This window comes from Coregonus lavaretus, assembly GCF_964263955.1.
Source record: "Coregonus lavaretus genome assembly, chromosome: 1".
NCBI lineage: Eukaryota > Metazoa > Chordata > Actinopteri > Salmoniformes > Salmonidae > Coregonus > Coregonus lavaretus.
In genome coordinates, this window is record NC_139988.1 from 1,932,863 (window position 1) to 1,952,679 (window position 19,817).

The 19,817-nt window shown below is 44.4% G+C and overlaps 1 protein-coding gene across 1 annotated transcript in view; it reads left to right on the forward strand.

The window, feature by feature from the left end:
• LOC311135836 (putative methyltransferase TARBP1) overlaps positions 1-19,817 on the forward strand; it is a 41,289-nt gene that overhangs the window by 15,328 nt on the left and 6,144 nt on the right. The window contains exons 19-29 of the mRNA XM_084169868.1: positions 199-270; positions 2,476-2,596; positions 2,957-3,067; positions 3,212-3,361; positions 3,796-3,882; positions 4,178-4,383; positions 4,893-4,974; positions 5,174-5,345; positions 5,647-5,832; positions 16,219-16,343; positions 16,523-16,659. Of these exons, the coding sequence (XP_084025994.1) occupies positions 199-270; positions 2,476-2,596; positions 2,957-3,067; positions 3,212-3,361; positions 3,796-3,882; positions 4,178-4,383; positions 4,893-4,974; positions 5,174-5,345; positions 5,647-5,832; positions 16,219-16,343; positions 16,523-16,659 (1,449 nt within the window). The remainder of the gene's footprint in view (positions 1-198; positions 271-2,475; positions 2,597-2,956; positions 3,068-3,211; positions 3,362-3,795; positions 3,883-4,177; positions 4,384-4,892; positions 4,975-5,173; positions 5,346-5,646; positions 5,833-16,218; positions 16,344-16,522; positions 16,660-19,817) is intronic.

Genomic DNA, 19,817 nt, shown 5'->3' on the forward strand with positions numbered 1-19,817 from the left:
TGTGTGTGGGGAGTGTGAGGAGTGTGTGAGAAAGAGAGTGAGTGTTAGTGAGTGAGAGTGGAAGTGAGTGAGAGTAAGTGAGAGTAAGTGAGAGTAAGTGAGAGTGACTGAGTGTTCAGGGCTTATTGCAGTGGTTGTTCTAAATGTTGTGGACTGAGGGTCATGTCATGTCTGGATAATGGATGGTCTTCTCCATAGGCTGATCCAGGAGGTCCAGGTCTATGTGGAGGGGCTTGGAGAGGAGTGTGCTGCTAACACCACTGTCCTCAGGTCAGCTGCTGAACTCAGTTCATGTACTTTACTGTACTATACTGTAGTCTATTCTACTGTACTACTGTGGTCCTCTGGAGCTCAGTTGGTAGAGCATGGTGGTTGCAACTCCAGGATAGTGGGTTTGATTCCCAGGACCACCCATACGTAAAATGTATGCATACATGACTGTAAGTTGCTTTGGATAAAGGTGTCTGCTAAATGGCATATATTAGTATTATTTATTACTGTAGTGGGACTGGAACCTATTACCTGACCCCTCACTGTACGGGGACTGGAACCTATTACCAAACTCTCACTATAGTGGGACTGGAACCTATTACCTGACCCCTCACTGCACTGGGACTGGAACCTATTACCTGACTCCTCACTGTACTGGGATTGGAACCTATTACCTGACCCCTCACTATAGTGGGACTGGAACCTATTACCTGACCCCTCACTGTACTGGGACTGGAACCTATTACCTGACCCCTCACTCTACTGGGACTGGAACCTATTACCTGACCCCTCACTGTACTGGGACTGGAACCTATTACCTGACCCCTCACTGTACTGGGACTGGGACCTATTACCTGACCCCTCACTGTACTGGGACTGGAACCTATTACCTGACCCCTCACTATAGTGGGACTGGAACCTATTACCTGACCCCTCACTATAGTGGGACTGGAACCTATTACCTGACCCCTCACTGCACTGGGACTGGAACCTATTACCTGACCCCTCACTATAGTGGGACTGGAACCTATTACCTGACCCCTCACTGTACTGGGACTGGAACCTATTACCTGACCCCTCACTGTACTGGGACTGGAACCTATTACCTGACCCCTCACTGTACTGGGACTGGAACCTATTACCTGACCCCTCACTGTACTGGGACTGGAACCTATTACCTGACCCCTCACTGTACTGGGACTGGAACCTATTACCTGACCCCTCACTATAGTGGGACTGGAACCTATTACCTGACCCCTCACTGTACTGGGACTGGAACCTATTACCTGACCCCTCACTGTACTGGGACTGGAACCTATTACCTGACCCCTCACTATAGTGGGACTGGAACCTATTACCTGACCCCTCACTATAGTGGGACTGGAACCTATTACCTGACCCTTCACTATAGTGGGACTGGAACCTATTACCTGACCCCTCACTATAGTGGGACTGGAACCTATTACCTGACCCCTCACTATAGTGGGACTGGAACCTATTACCTGACCCCTCACTATAGTGGGACTGGAACCTATTACCTGACCCCTCACTATAGTGGGACTGGAACCTATTACCTGACCCCTCACTATAGTGGGACTGGAACCTATTACCTGACCCCTCACTATAGTGGGACTGGAACCTATTACCTGACCCCTCACTGTACTGGGACTGGAACCTATTACCTGACCCCTCACTATAGTGGGACTGGAACCTATTACCTGACCCCTCACTGCACTGGGACTGGAACCTATTACCTGACCCCTCACTATAGTGGGACTGGAACCTATTACCTGACCCCTCACTGTACTGGGACTGGAACTTATTACCTGACCCCTCACTATAGTGGGACTGGAACCTATTACCTGACCCCTCCCTATAGTGGGACTGGAACCTATTACCTGACCCCTCACTATAGTGGGACTGGAACCTATTACCTGACCCCTCACTATAGTGGGACTGGAACCTATTACCTGACCCCTCACTATAGTGGGACTGGAACCTATTACCTGACCCCTCACTATAGTGGGACTGGAACCTATTACCTGACCCCTCACTGTACTGGGACTGGAACCTATTACCTGACCCCTCACTATAGTGGGACTGGAACCTATTACCTGACCCCTCACTATAGTGGGACTGGAACCTATTACCTGACCCCTCACTATAGTGGGACTGGAACCTATTACCTGACCCCTCACTATAGTGGGACTGGAACCTATTACCTGACCCCTCACTGTACTGGGACTGGAACCTATTACCTGACCCCTCACTATAGTGGGACTGGAACCTATTACCTGACCCCTCACTATAGTGGGACTGGAACCTATTACCTGACCCCTCACTGTACTGTGTTGGGGCTAAATAAAACATGGAGTTGACCATGTCACTGACAATAGTGGACATTCTTTGTACTATAGTCAACAGTGAATGTAGTCCATATTTCTCATCAGAGATACATTTATCTCTGTGCTTTCTCTCTCTCAGTGACAACAGGGATGAGCAGTTCCCACGTGTGTGTGTCCTGGCGTTCCTCAGCCGCCTCCAGCCCTCTAATCAGCTGCATGAGAGACTGATGGAAGAGCTGGTTCTCCGCTTGCTGAAGAAGGTAAGACCAGGGCTCTTCCTCAGTTAGTCTTTCCTCGCGGCCTCTCTCCTTACCTCCTTGTCAAAATGCATTAGAGGAGAACATCCAAGGTTCCTCCTCTCAGATCTTATCCTCCAATGAATTTTGAGCAGGAGACGACCAGAGAGGACGGTAGGAATCAAGGAAAGACTGACACTGCTGGAGATTTGGCTTGTTCATAGTCCATGATGTCTACTCATTCAGTGTGTTCACAGCATCACACACATTAATCCAGTTCATACTCCAGTAATATATTAAAGACCATTGTCCATCTCCCTGAGCTCCAACACAGTAGTTATTAGTTAATGTGTAGTTTTAAAGATAAGTATTTTTCTCTTTCAGGATGAGGCCATATCTAAGTCGAAACAGCGTTACTATAGCAACTCCCTGCAGCATCGCGTGAAGAACAGGGTGTGGCAGACACTGCTGATGCTGCTACCCAAACTGAGAGCGGTGAGACACACACACACACACACACACACAAACACACACACACACACAATACACACACACACACAAACAATACACACAAACAATACACACACACACACACACCTGAATTAACCCTCTATTAACCCTGTGTTTGTGTTCATCCAGGAGTTTGTAGGTAGCATTCTGGGTCGTGTGTTTGAGGCAGGCTTCGTCAGTAACCAGGCCTCAGTCAAGTACCTGATAGAGTGGAAGATGGTTCTAATCCTAGTCCAGTACCCTGAACACATAGACCGACTCTGGGCCTGCTTCGCTGTGGTGAGTGCTTACACTTTTCGTATGTGTATGTGATCACTGCGGGAATTGAACCCTCAACCTTGGTGTTGCTAGTGCCACACTCTTACCCACTGAGCCACACAGGACCACAAAAACTGGTATCTATTGTATTGTCACTGAATGAAAACTGGTATCTATTGTATTGTCACTGAATGAAAACTGGTATCTATTGTATTGTCTCTGAATGAAAACTGGTATCTATTGTATTGTCACTGAATGAAAACTGGCATCTATTGTATTGTCACTGAATGAAAACTGGCATCTATTGTATTGTCTCTGAATGAAAACTGGCTTCTATTGTATTGTCACTGAATGAAAACTGGCGTCTATTTTCACTGGCTCAAAGAACTTGTAATAGTCATTATTGATCTATAGCCGGTGTGTCTTATTGATGTGATTTGTGTCTTTGTGAACAGGACCAAGAGAAGACCAAGACCAGTATCTGTACCTTCCTGTCTGTGTTGGTCCACCTCAACATCATCATGCCTAAACTCAAGGAGAAGGTAAGGTCCACATATCACAATCATCAAGTAAAACCTTCAAAGCACAGGGGACTCTTCCTCCTCTCCTGACCCGCTCTCCTCCTCCTCTGTGTCCCTCCCTACCAGGCAGTACAGTGGTATACGGCCCTGGATGTGATCCTCCAGTGGTGTTTCAGTGTGTTTCAGCCATAACTTCAGTGTTCACACTTCTCTCTCTCTCTCTCTCTCTCTCTCTCTCTCTCTCTCTCTCTCTCTCTCTCTCTCTCTCTCTCTCTCTCTCTCTCTCTCTTCCCCCCCCCCCCCCCCACACCACCAGGCAGTACAGTGGCGTAAGGCCCTGGATGTTATCCTCCAGTGGTGTTTCAGCCATAACTTCAGTGTTCGCCTGTACGCCCTGCTGGCCCTGAAGAGGGTGTGGGGTCTGGAGGGGGCGAGGGCCGAGGAGGGGCCGGACGGCCTCGGGGGGCTGGCCACCGTCGTTAAGGCCTGCCTGCACCAGGCTGAGGCTATGCAGAGTACTGGGTGAGTGAGTTACATGTGAACTAGGATGTTATTGGATCATTTTTGGAGCGCTAACAAGGTTCAATTCTCGCAGGAATCACATTCTAAAATTCATGCAGTCACTGTACTTTAAGTCACTTTGGATAAAAGTGTCTTCTAAATGGCATATATTATTATTATATTATACCTGTACCCTGTATATAACCTCCCTACTGTTATTTTATTTTAATTATTTGCCATTTTAAAAAAATTATTATCTGCATTGTTGGTTAAGGGCTTGTAAGTAAGCATTTCACTGTAATGTCTACACCTGTTGTATTCAGGGCACGTGTGGCAAATAAAATTTGATTTGATTTGATTATATATTACTTTAAGTCACGTTGGACAAAGGTGTCTGCTAAATGTTCATAGATTATGTTATTATTAGTGACACATAAACCACACTTGGTTATCCTAGATCCATTGGAATCTGTGGATATTGTTATTGGACTTTGGATACTTTCATATAACTACTGTATATCTCTGTACAGAAATGCCAATAAGAACTGGAGCAGGATTCAGCAACACTTCTTCTTTGGTGCCTTTCATCCTGTTAGAGACTATAGTGTGGAAGTAAGACACTGCAACCATTGTATTGTTGATTGATTGTGTCAATTTGAAGTATCAAATGTTTTTGTAATGTGAATCTTTTAAAATCAATTGATTCATATGACCTAATTGCTTAGTGTCTCTAAAAACGAATGAACTGAGTGGTGATTGAGGAGAGACGACGTGTCTAAACTCTCCATTTTCCTCCCCTGTCCCATCCCAGACCATATTCTACACGTTCCCCAGCCTATCAGAGGTGTGTGAGGATGAGTGGATTCTGCCCTGGAAGTTTGAGAAGCTGGTGGACTTCTCCCAGAGTGCATCTCTCCCATTGAGGAACCCTGTTCCTGACCTGAGCCAGATTCAGCCTGGAGACTGGATCCAGCAGGATAAAGGTACATTCCCCTGAGGGGATAAATAAAGTTGTATTCAATTGATTTGAAATTAATTTAAAAAAGATATCACCACTAGAGGGGAGCAGAGACTTCGTACCCAACAGACAGTGGAGATCACAGCTATTCAACTATTAGTCCAAAGTACTGCTGGTTCTCCCTTCTACCTGGTAGTTAAATGATCAATGAATGAAATTGATTGGCCAGGTCCCTGATTTATAATGAAGGAATGAAAGCCCTCCAGGACCTCAGTTTAAAAGCCCTGTTGTAGATGCCTCAGTGTTTGTGTGTTGTCGTTTGTTAGGTGATCAGGATGGTGAGGAACGCTGGGCCGAGGTCCAGAAGAAGATGACCCCTTGGAGGTTGGGGATCCAGGAACAGGAGCCAGAGCTGGGTCTGGTGCCCCAGCAGAGAGCAGCACGCCTGGGCAAGCTGCACAGTGCCCTGCTGGTGGTCGCCTCGCTCATAGACAAGCCCACCAACCTGGGAGGTGAGTGTTTTATTTTATTTATAGAGGTAAGTCAATTATGATCAACTTCATATAGGATGACTGTTTTAACCATCATATGCTTATCTCTCTGGGTTCTATGTGTAACGGAGGTGGAACGATGAACCATGTTCACATGATGAGTAACCTTGCTTGAGACCTGAAGACTTGCGTTAGCTCCCCAAGCTAACGGCTAGCTAAAGGCTTGAGCTCAAGGAGCTAACACAGTCATGTGGCGTGCAGGAGGCCCTGGTTTGAACCCAGTCAGTCACATATGCACCCACAGCCATTTCTATCTGTATTGTATTGAATTGTATTCTATTCCAGTACTTTCTGTTAGCTACCCAATATACTAGGTGTTGCTAAGCGTTGCCATGCAAACAGACCGCAGAAGGCAGCGCTACATTAACTAATCAGCTCAACCCTAATCAGAGTTTGTCTAAGGACCACTAGGATTTCATCATACCAGACTCTCATTTTATGTTCTCCACTGGGCTGCCATGTTGTCTCAGTTTAGGTAAGGCTTACGTTGATTTAAATGAGTTTATACAGGAGAATACCTATATTATGAACCAATATTGACATATTGGCTATATCCAAATGGCACCCTATTCCTTATATAGTGCACTACTTTTGACCAGAGCCCTATTTATCCTGGTCAAAAATAGTACTCTATATAGGGAATAGGGTGCCATTCGGGGCACAGCCACAATGACATAAAAGAGGAGGGTGATACTTGGACTGTAAATGTTTAATATTAATTTATCCATAGAGGGATCAAGATAACATGGGAGGATAAAGTGTTTGTTCTGTCTAGCCCTGACTGTGTCCCTGCCTCTTGTCCAGGCTGTTTAGCCTAGGATACACACTCCCCTGATGTCTTGTCCAGGCTGTTTAGCCTAGGATACACACTCCCCAGATGTCTTGTCCAGGCTGTTTAGCCTAGGATACACACTCCCCTGATGTCTTGTCCAGGCTGTTTAGCCTAGGATACACACTCCCCAGATGTCTTGTCCAGGCTGTTTAGCCTAGGATACACACTCCCCTGATGTCTTGTCCAGGCTGTTTAGCCTAGGATACACACTCCCCTGATGTCTTGTCCAGGCTGTTTAGCCTAGGATACACACTCCCCAGATGTCTTGTCCAGGCTGTTTAGCCTAGGATACACACTCCCCTGATGTCTTGTCCAGGCTGTTTAGCCTAGGATACACACTCCCCAGATGTCTTGTCCAGGCTGTTTAGCCTAGGATACACACTCCCCTGATGTCTTGTCCAGGCTGTTTAGCCTAGGATACTCTCTCCCCAGATGTCTGGTCTAGGATACACTCTCCCCAGATGTCTGGTCTAGGATACACGCTCCCCAGATGTCTTGTCTGGTCTAGGATACTCTCTCCCCAGATGTCTGGTCTAGGATACACTCTCCCCAGATGTCTGGTCTAGGATACACTCTCCCCAGATGTCTGGTCTAGGATACACGCTCCCCAGATGTCTTGTTCTTGGATACACGCTCCCCAGATGTCTGGTCTAGGATACTCTCTCCCCAGATGTCTGGTCTAGGATACACTCTCCCCAGATGTCTGGTCTAGGATACACGCTCCCCAGATGTCTGGTCTAGGATACACTCTCCCCAGATGTCTGGTCTAGGATACACGCTCCCCAGATGTCTGGTCTAGGATACACTCTCCCCAGATGTCTGGTCTAGGATACACGCTCCCCAGATGTCTGGTCTAGGATACACTCTCCCCAGATGTCTGGTCTAGGATACACTCTCCCCAGATGTCTGGTCTAGGATACTCTCTCCCCAGATGTCTGGTCTAGGATACTCTCTCCCCAGATGTCTGGTCTAGGATACTCTCTCCCCAGATGTCTGGTCTAGGATACACTCTCCCCTGATGTCTGGTCTGGTCTAGGATACTCTCTCCCCAGATGTCTGGTCTAGGATACACTCTCCCCAGATGTCTGGTCTAGGATACTCTCTCCCCAGATGTCTGGTCTAGGATACACTCTCCCCAGATGTCTGGTCTAGGATACACTCTCCCCAGATGTCTGGTCTAGGATACTCTCTCCCCAGATGTCTGGTCTAGGATACACGCTCCCCAGATGTCTGGTCTAGGATACACGCTCCCCAGATGTCTGGTCTAGGATACACTCTCCCCAGATGTCTGGTCTAGGATACTCTCTCCCCAGATGTCTGGTCTAGGATACACGCTCCCCAGATGTCTGGTCTAGGATACACTCTCCCCAGATGTCTGGTCTAGGATACACTCTCCCCAGATGTCTTGTTCTTGTTTTGATAGTTGTGTAATTACTTTTCTTTCTTTAAAAAAATAGAATGTTTCTGTTTATTCCTTTATAATGTAATAAATACAGGTAATGTGTATATAACCATTTGTGTCCCACAGAAAGGTTAAAAAGCCACTGGTTGCTGATTGGTCATTTGTTGACACATTTTCCTTTTGTCTCACACGGTCCCTCACTCAGAAACGCCTTATGGAAACCTTTACATAGAGAATGATAGAGATTTGTTCAGCTAATTGTTAGGCTATATGTTGCTACCATACTTGTAGATTCATCACACAGAGAATGTTGTATATATTTTTCTATATTAGGAATCAGACTCAATGGTACTGCAAAAAGTGATGGATGTGTCCACATAATTATATAGGTTGATACTGTACATAGAGAGAGGCTACGTCATATACATACAGTAGAGATAATGCTCTGGGAAATCTTTCATTGACCCAATACAACAAATACAATGAAATGAAAATCTAATACAATGAAAATCTAATAAAATGTAAATCAAATATATATATATTTATACAAGGTAATATGGTAAAAAATACTCAGTACTCTGCAGTTTGTCCTCGTAGATATGTGTCTAATTCATCACCTCAATTTCCCATATTAAAGGTCAACTTTAACTGATCAATGCACCATCATACCACCTCATTTAATGCTTTTAAAAAAGCAAAAACGGATGAATACTACATTTGGCTACAGAACTGCCATTTCTGAAATGATGTCAACAAATACTGGAGGAGTAAGCAGCAGACCCTGAAAAGGGGGAGACGTTAATCTGACTTTCACTTATCCCTCTCCGACCATATACGTGTGCAGTGGAATCCGCTAAGGTAAGCTCGTCTTCGTAGTACTAGCTACTAACATTAAGCTATTTACTAACGTTAGATAGGCTAACGTTAGCCAGCGTCGTCTGGATTAGGGGAGGGTTTGGCCGGGGTAGGCCGTCATTTGTAAATAAGAATTTGTTCTTAACTGAATTGCCTAGTTAAATAAAGGTTAAATAAAATAATAAAAAGCTAACTTGCTAGCTACAGTGGCTGGATTAGCTAACGAACTAACTACAATAGAAAACCTCTGTCACGCCCTGACTCTGGGGACTCTTATTTGTTGAGTCAGGGTGTGATTTTCTATGTGGTGTAGATCTGTGTTTATAGTCTAGTATGTCTAGATCTATGTTGGCCGGTGTGGTTCCCAATCAGAGGCAGCTGTCGCTCGTTGTCTCTGATTGGGGACAATACTTAGGCAGCCCATTGGCACTAGTGGGTTGTGGGATCTTGTTCCGTGAAAGGTATATTTGTGTCTACCTTGGACTTCACGTTTCGTTTATTGTTTTGTCGAGTGTTTATTAAGTTTAAATAAACATGTATGCATATCACGCTGCGCCTTGGTCCGTCCCGTCTATGAACGAACGTGACAACCTCTGGTGTCAACTAATACAGTTACTTTTTCTGGCGAGTAACTTATCATCGATGAACCACCAAAGGCACACCTCATTTCTGTTTGAAAGTTGAGAAAGGGGTGGAGTTTGACTGTTTTTCGTGGCCAAAGTTGACCTTTTAATGTGAAAACCATTTTAGGACCATACAAACAATGTCTTTTGTTCCGGGATTCTAACCCTGTGTCAAAGCAAAAATACAGCTAGGGACTGTTCCTCAAGCAGTAAGGGCCTTACAGTGAAGTGGGCTATCCCCGAAGTCGAGTGCCTACGCTCCCTCACCCTGAACCTATAAACCCAGTGCCTTCTCAGGATCGTCCGGGCCAGAGCTTCTGCTTCAGCATACTATGAATGGGCCGCACTCCTCTGGGTTGGCTTAGCCCAGAGACATCCCTCTTACGACTCCTACCAATGCACTCAGTACCTATAGTTCGGGTTTCAGGTTCCTTTATTCCAGCTACTTGGGTTCCCAATGGACTAATTAGCCAAGAAAATTAGCTAGAGATCCTCGATTAATCAAGTCAGTCTCAGATACATAGAGTAAAACGACATGCACTGGTATGACTATTTGATGACACAGAGAGTTTCAGAACAATAAAGAGTTTATTAAAAATTCCAGAAACTGACATAAAAGATCCCAAATCAATCAATCAATCACACCAATATCACAAATCGATGATTAGTGAAAATGAATCCTTAACACTCCTGTCAATGAGGAAACTTTAAGGGTTCCTCCTAAAATGTTACTTTAACACTAAGAATAAAAACAAATTATAATAATAAAAATTAAAATAAAAAATTTAGCTAAAAAGCTTCAGCAAAATCTTCCTCCAGCAGACGACAGGTTCTTCTAGCAAGCTCAGAGAGTCGTACCTCTCCCCAAAATCCTTCCTCTTTTATACCCTACTCCTCATCTTCTGCTAACTCATTGTGGCTAACACCTGTCCCGATGACGCATTCAGTGGTTAACACCTAATGCGGACATTTCCCAAAAGGGGATTTGTCTCTTGCCTATACAGGATGTCTGCCTCAACCGCATGCCTGGCTCCTCCTGCCTCCTCCTGGCTCCTCCTGCCTCCTCCTGGCTGATCTGGGGATTTCCAAGTTAAGCTAGCGCCCTTAAGACCCTACATTAACTTTTAAAACATTCATTTTTAAACAACCTTTCTTACTCCACTCAATTCTAATCTTACTCCAACCTGACTTATTACTCCCATTGCATCTTAAACATTTCATCATTACAACATTTCAACATGATAACATTTCAATATTACACCACTTCCTTATCAACCTCCTACAGGCCCCACAGCCCTGTCCTCCAAGCCGCTTAAACATATCCCAAATATACTGTACCTTAAAAACAACCATCATTATAACAGTCTTAACCATTTTACTGCATTTCTTTAATCACCCTTTATTATCTCCCACTGTATATTTCCCAATGTTTTCAACCTTTTAACATTTGAACATATTTAACCATTAATTATTATCTTGATCAATTCCAGTCCCAGTTCATTTCTTCTTCTCTTTAATCGATGTCAATTCTCTCTCAACGTTCATTCTTCTTTGTGCTCCATGTGTGAGTGAAAGTGAAACCTGTTCATGAGTGTGTGTGTGGGTTTATGCAAGTGGGGCGTTTCTACTTCCTACTTCTGCCCTCTGTCACTAAAATGTCACAGAAAACTGGGCCTTGGCCTGCTATTCTTGACACCTGAAAAGTATCTTCTTTCATAGTTCTCCTTATCACACCTCTTCTTGCCTCCGTCCTGCTTGACTGAGGGGGAGCATGCTAAATAAAGTATTAAGAAAGTAAGAATGGTCTAGTAGAGGTGTGTTAGAGATTGAGCGATAAGGTGTTATTTATCCAAGTCTTTCACTAAAAACGTTTCCTTTTCTTTGAGTGCAGTAAAGAATGCACCTTTCACTTGTGGTCCACCTGAATTCAGTGCCTCATATATCACTCTCATCTTGGCCTGGCGGGTCTTCGCGGCGCTGATATTTGCATTGATCTCTTCACTGATCATGCCCTTTGTGAAGAGAATATCTGCTATGGCAGACACATTATTGACTCTTTGAATGAGCTGTGGTCTGAATTCATCTACAAACTCAATGTCTCTTGTGGATGTATCATCTCTGTATTCATCTGTTCGTATTTCAGCTTTCCATACAGATTCTCCCTTCTCACTTATCAACTCCATCTCAAAGTCCATCGCAGCGTCCTTTATGTACACTTCAAAGTAGTTTGGCATGGTGCTTCTCAGCTTCATCTCTTCAGGCGTAATCGAGGATCGACACGAGGTCTTGAGGGTGAAGCGACTCCCCTTCCGAACAGACTTCTCCGGCTTTGGCTTTGGAAGTCTTAAGAATCCATATGACTTCTCCTGTGCCTCCACCTCCCGTGCTAGAGAAGGATCACATTGGATCAGATAGGTGTGTAAGGTAAGCAATGCTCTGGTGGACCTAAAGATCAGAATGTCACAGTGCAATCTCCAACACAACCCACGTCTCAGTACCAAACCCCTGCCAGAGAAAGAGGGATGAAGCAGTTTGGCATGGAACCACGTCACCTCATCCACCTCTTCCACAAGCACTCTGTTGTCTTTCACATGTAGAACCTTCATTTCCTCTCTCAAGGAGGATTGTGGGTAGTCTGGCTCTATACAGACAAAGTGTGGCAGATGAATTTCTTCTAGTTTGCCAGAAATCATTGTGATGTCCAGTAATGGACCTCCTTCTTCCAACCGCATTTTTTTCAGAGTGGTCCTGTGAAGCTCCCAGGAGCTAAACTGATATCGCAGGCTGACTTTGCTCTCACATACCCACCGCAGCCCTGATAAGCTGCACTCATAATGCCCTGCTGCGGAAGAGTCAAGTGTGTAGACAGTGGTCTCATCCTCTGTAGACACGGAGGGTTCAACCTGAATCCAAGACATTGAGCACTTCATATGGTTGCAACTCAAACATCCCTTTGGACTATCGGTTTTAAGGCCAAACTCTTTTTGGAGACACATATTTGACTCTGAATATTTGACTCCAATCTCTTTGGTCAGTTTAGTGATGATTGTTCCTACTGTATCCAGTGCCTTGTTGTATAACTCGCTAATTGTTCCAGTGATGAAGTTACTACCATCCGTAAGTTTGTCCTTAATATTTGTCTGTATTACGTTAAGCCTATATATCATTAAGTGCTGTTGTAGTGACTCATGCTGGTGCAATTCATCACCAATAGAGTGAATAAGTGCAGCTAAACGCTGTGTCATTTCCTCTTCACTAGGTTCTTCCCTTTCAATGGCGTTTGAGAGCTCTTCAAGTCGTGACAACTGGGGTAGGAAAGGATTTGACTGTTCAGGAGTGCTAGGTTCACAGTCATCATCATCTTGATCTTTTGATGTGGCCATTTTCACTCCAAAGGGGCAATCTGCAGTTGCTACATCCAATTTGGGATTAAAAAGCAGTAATATTCAGGCTTCGCCATTGATCCTAGAAGAATATAACATATAAATGCCTCATGAGCTTAGTTCAACTGTCGTACCCCATCAGAACCCAAAATAGAAGCTTGTTTTATGGCAACATTTTGTAAACATTGTAATTGTAAACAAACACGGTATAGCTTCAAAACGTGAAAAAAGAAATATCCTCTGGTATGTGTTGTAAGGTATCCACTACTGTGTATCAGTTGTAATCCACTTCCTACAGGAAATGTCTAGCCAGTTTCCCTTTTTATTGTCCAAACGTCACCTTGTGAATTTTGCTTCCTCTCCCAATCTCAGTTAGTTCCACACCTAACAGACAACGAAAGAATGTCCAAACAAAACAAACCAACAAAGAAGAGAACTGCTGTGAAGTAGCCGTTCCCTCTGAGACTTACTTTCAGTTTTAAGATGGGTGTGAACTGTGGACTGTGATTGGCTTTAATGCAGTCACATGGTCTTTGGGTAAAGATGGATATTTTTAAGGTGGATTTTCAACAATATTATATTTTATACAGGGTGTTAGATTCAAAACAGATAGATTAAATGTGAGTTCCCAAGGCTGCAACTTGTGCATCCCACAGAATCACAAAGCTGATTAACCTCTAGTTAAATAATCATCGCCTTATAATGCACTTCATTAACAGAAGGTTGACAAGTTAAACCGCACTACAAAATATGAGTTTTACAGTATTTTATGTGCTGATCTGGGCTCTTTTACATAAAGAAATGATGGCTCTATACCTGTAGCATATGAATAATTGAAACATTTAAATAATGATTGTGTAAATCATTGTTGTGTTTTTGTTTGATCTATATTTCTGTGTGTGCATGTTTGTCTGTCTGCATGGCTGTGTACATAGTAGTGTTTAAAGGCCCAAGGCAGCTATTTTTATATAACAATTAACAATTAAGTACCTTACTGTAATAGAATAGTTTTCCATTAAAACTGACAAAAATAGCTTTTTAGCAACAAAAAAATCTCAAGCAATGATTTTTATAGGACTGTCTGGGAGTTGTCTGAATGGGGAGGGGAAAACCGAAAACTAGCTGTTATTGGCAGAGAGGTTTGGAACTCTTTGTTATTGTTACTAATTAAGCTGAAACTCAACCCATGCAAAACCTGTTGATTAGAAAGTCCTTTGTAGATTGTATTTTCAAACAGCAACTATCAAATGTTTTCACACTTTTAGTTTCATCAGCTGATACAAAACACAGGAAAAACAGAATTCCGACTGCACTGGGCCATTAGAGCATAACAAAATAAAATCTTTGTCTGAAGAAAATATTACCTGAGACCTGTAGCGTACAAATAACTGAAACATGTAAATAGTGGTTGTGTAATTGTTTGTTAATGTGTACATACGTGCATGTGTGTGTAGGGCGTGGGAGATCTTTGGGGCCAGTGGTCTGTAGATTTACCATATCTACCATATACACTGAACAAAAATATAAACACAACAATTTCAAAGATTTTACTGAGTTACAGTTCATGTAAGGAAACCAGTCAATTGAAATAAATTCATTAGGCCCTAATCTATGTATTTCACATGACTGGGAATACAGATATGCATCTGTTGGTCACAACAACAACAAAAAGGTAGAGGCATGGATCAGAAAACCAGTCAGTATCTGGTGTGACCACCAATTGCCTCATGCAGCGCGACACATCTCCTTCGCATAGAGTTGATCAGGCTGTTGATTGTGGCCTGTGGAATGTTGTCCCACTCCTCTTCAATGGCTGTGTGAAGTTGCTAGATATTGGCGGGAACTGAAACACACTGTCGTACATGTCAATCCAGAGCATCCCACACATGCTCAATGGGTGACATGTCTGGTGAGTATGCAGGCCATGGAGAAACTGGGACATTTTCAGCTTCCAGGAATTGTGTACAGATCCTTGCGACATGGGGCCGTGCATTATCATGCTGAAACATGAGGTGATGGCGACGGATTAATGGCACGACAATGGGCCTCAAGATCTCGTCACGGTATCTCTGTGCATTCAAATTGCCATCGATAAAATACAATTGTGTTCGTTGTCCGTAGCTTATGCCTGCCCATACCATAACCCCACCGCTACCATGGGCCACTCTGTTTACAACGTTGACATCAGCAAACTGCTTGCCCACACAACACTATACACGCTGTCTGCCATCTGCCCGGTACAGTTAAAACCGGAATTCATCCGTGAAGAGCACACTTCTCCAGCGTGCCAGTGGTTATCAAAGATGAGCATTTGCCCACTGAAGTCGGTTACGACGCCGAACTGCAGTCAGGTCAAGACCCTGGTGAGGACGACGAGCATACTGATGAGCTTCCCTGAGACGGTTTCTGACAGTTCGTGCTGAAATTATTCGGTTGTGCAAACCCACAGTTTCCTCAGCTGTCCGGGTGGCTGGTCTCAAACAATCCTGCAGGTGAAGAAGCCGGATGTGGAGGTCCTGGGCTGGCGTGGTTACACGTAGTCTGCGGTTGTGAGGCCGGTTGGACATACTGCCAAATTCTCAAAAACTATGTTGGAGGTGGCTTATGGTAGAGAAATTAACATTCAATTATCTGGCAACAGCTCTGGTGGACATTCCTGCAGTCAGCATGCCAATTGCATGCTCCCTCAAAACTTGAGACATCTGTGTTATTGTGTTGTGTGACAAAACTGCACATTTTAGAGTGGCCTTTTATTGTCCTTTTATGGTCCTCTGTAGCTCAGCTGGTAGAGCACGGCGCTTGTAACACCAGGGTAGTGGGTTCGATCCCCGGGACCACCCATACACCAAAAAATGTATGCACGCATGACTGTAAGTCGCTTTGGATAAAAGCGTCTGCTAAATGGCATATTATTTATTATTATTATTGTCCCCAGCACAAGGTGCACCTGTGTAATGATCATGCTGTTTAATCAGCTTCTTGATATGCCACACCTGTCAGATAGATGGATTATCTTGGCAAAGGAGAAATGCTCACTAACAGGGATTTAAACAAATTTGTGCACAACATTTAAGAGAAATGAGCTTTTTTGTGCGTATGGAACATTTCTGCGAACTTTTATTTCTGCTCATAAAACATGGGACCAACATTTTACATGTTGCGTTTATTATTTTGTTCAGTGTAGTATGTGTTGGACAGTCTTTGCCACATCAGTGATAAACACTTTCGCTCTCGCTCTCTGTCTCTGTGTAGGTCTGTGTAGGACGTGTGAGATTTTTGGGGCCAGTGGTCTGGTGTTGGGCAGTCTTCACCACGTCCGTGATAAACACTTCCAGGCCCTGAGTGTCTCCTCTGAGCTATGGCTCCCCCTACTGGAGGTAGGTAACAAAACTTTTCGCCTCTCCCGAGTCCATGCGGGAGTTGCAGCGATGGGACAAGACTGTAACTACCAAGTGGATATTACAGAATTGGGGAGAAAAAGGCGTACTGTGTTCAGCTCACTTTTTATTCAGTTAAAAAGTGTAACGTTAACATCATATATTTGTGTCTCTACCAGGTGAAGCCAGTAGAATTAGCTGACTTCCTGCAGCTGAAGAAGAGAGAGGGCTACTGCATTGTGGGAGTGGAGCAGACAGCCAATAGCCAGAGTCTACAGGACTACAGGTTCTCTGAGAAGACTCTGTTACTGCTGGGGTAAAACCACAACGCTTCATCACTGCATAAAGCTCACTATCCTGTATGACAGCAGAGTACATTGTCATGTCCAGTTGTATATAACTTTGTCATATTATAAGTGACATGAAATGCAATTATCCTGTGTTCACTAACAGTAAAACCACACACATGAACAATCAATGCATTACATACTTATTGCACATCAATTCATTGACTTTACTAGATAAACACACATGTACAGTGGGGGAAAAAAGTATTTAGTCAGCCACCAATTGTGCAAGTTCTCCCACTTAAAAAGATGAGAGAGGCCTGTAATTTTCATCATAGGTACACGTCAACTATGAGAGACAAATTGAGAAAGAAAAATCCAGAAAATCACATTGTAGGATTTTTAATGAATTTATTTACAAATTATGGTGGAAAATAAGTATTTGGTCACCTACAAACAAGCAAGATTTCTGGCTCTCACAGACCTGTAACTTCGTCTTTAAGAGGCTCCTCTGTCCTCCACTCGTTACCTGTATTAATGGCACCTGTTTGAACTTGTTATCAGTATAAAAGACACCTGTCCACAACCTCAAACAGTCACACTCCAAACTCCACTATGGCCAAGACCAAAGAGCTGTCAAAGGACACCAGAAACAAAATTGTAGACCTGCTCCAGGCTGGGAAGACTGAATCTGCAATAGGTAAGCAGCTTGGTTTGAAGAAATCAACTGTGGGAGCAATTATTAGGAAATGAAAGACATACAAGACCACTGATAATCTCCCTCGATCTGGGGCTCCACGCAAGATCTCACCCCGTGGGGTCAAAATGATCACAAGAACGGTGAGCAAAAATCCCAGAACGACACGGGGGGACCTAGTGAATGACCTGCAGAGAGCTGGGACCAAAGTAACAAAGCCTACCATCAGTAACACACTACGCCACAAGGGACTCAAATCCTGCAGTGCGAGACGTGTCCCCCTGCTTAAGCCAGTACATGTCCAGGCCCGTCTGAAGTTTGCTAGAGTGCATTTGGATGATCCAGAAGAGGATTGGGAGAATGTCATATGGTCAGATGAAACCAAAATAGAACTTTTTGGTAAAAACTCAACTTGTCGTGTTTGGAGGACAAAGAATGCTGAGTTGCATCAATCAATCAATCAATCAATTTTATTTTATATAGCCCTTCGTACATCAGCTAATATCTCGAAGTGCTGTACAGAAACCCAGCCTAAAACCCCAAACAGCTAGTAATGCAGGTGTAGAAGCACGGTGGCTAGGAAAAACTCCCTAGAAAGGCCAAAACCTAGGAAGAAACCTAGAGAGGAACCAGGCTATGAGGGGTGGCCAGTCCTCTTCTGGCTGTGCCGGGTGGAGATTATAACAGAACCATGCCAAGATGTTCAAAAATGTTCATAAGTGACAAGCATGGTCAAATAATAATCAGGAATAAATCTCAGTTGGCTTTTCATAGCCGATCATTAAGAGTTGAAAACAGCAGGTCTGGGACAGGTAGGGGTTCCATAACCGCAGGCAGAACAGTTGAAACTGGAATAGCAGCAAGGCCAGGCGGACTGGGGACAGCAAGGAGTCACCACGGCCGGTAGTCCCGACGTATGGTCCTAGGGCTCAGGTCTCTCAGTTGGCTTTTCATAGCCGATCATTAAGAGTTGAAAACAGCAGGTCTGGGACAGGTAGGGGTTTCGTAACCGCAGGCAGAACAGTTGAAACTGGAATAGCAGCAAGGCCAGGCGGACTGGGGACAGCAAGGTGTCAGCATGCCCGGTAGTCCTGACGTATGGTCCTAGGGCTCAGGTTCTCAGAGAGAGAGAACGAGAGAATTAGAGAGAGCATACTTAAATTCACACAGGACACTGGATAAGACAGGAGAAGTACTCCAGGTATAACCAACTAACCCCAGCCCCCCGACACATAAACTACTGCAGCATAAATACTGGAGGCTGAGACAGGAGCGGTCCGGAGACACTGTGGCCCCATCCGAAGAAACCCCCGGACAGGGCCAAACAGGAAGGATATAACCCCACCCACTCTGCCAAAGCACAGCCCCCGCACCACTAGAGGGATATCCTCAACCACCAACTTACAATCCTGAGACAAGGCCGAGTATAGCCCACAGAGGTCTCTACCACAGCACAAACCAAGGGGGGGCGCCAACCAAGACAGGAAGATCACGTCAGTAACTCAACCCACTCAAGTGACGCACCCCTCCTAGGGACGGCATGAAAGAGCACCAGCAAGCCAGTGACTCAGCCCCTGTAACAGGGTTAGAGGCAGAGAACCCCAGTGGAGAGAGGGGAACCGGCCTGGCAGAGACAGCAAGGGCTGTTCGTTGCTCCAGAGCCTTTCCGTTCACCTTCACACTCCTGGGCCAGACTACACTCAATCATATGACCTACTGAAGAGATAAGTCTTCAGTAAAGACTTAAAGGTTGAGACCGAGTCTGCGTCTCTCACATGGGTAGGCAGACTGTTCCATAAAAATGGAGATCTATAGGAGAAAGCCCTGCCTCCCGCTGTTTGCTTAGAAATTCTAGGGACAATTAGGAGGCCTGCGTCTTGTGACCGTAGCGTACGTATTGGTATGTACGGCAGGACCAACTCGGAAAGATAGGTAGGAGCAAGCCCATGTAACGCTTTATAGGTTAACAGTAAAACCTTGAAATCAGCCCTTGCCTTAACAGGAAGCCAGTGTAGGGAAGCTAGCACTGGAGTAATATGATCAAATTTCTTGGTTCTAGTCAGGATTCTAGCAGCCGTATTTAGCACTAACTGAAGTTTATTTAGTGCTTTATCCGGGTAGCCGGAAAGTAGAGCATTGCAGTAGTCTAACCTAGAAGTAACAAATGCATGGATTAATTTTTCTGCATCATTTTTGGACAGAAAATTTCTGATTTTTGCAATGTTACGTAGATGGAAAAAAGCTGTCCTTGAAACAGTCTTGATATGTTCGTCAAAAGAGAGATCAGGGTCAAGAGTAACGCCGAGGTCCTTCACAGTTTTATTTGAGACGACTTTACAACCATCAAGATGAATTGTCAGATTTAACAGAAGATCTCTTTGTTTCTTGGGACCTAGAACAAGCATCTCTGTTTTGTCCGAGTTTAAAAGTAGAAAGTTTTCAGCCATCCACTTCCTTATGTCTGAAACACAGGCTTCTAGCGAGGGCAAT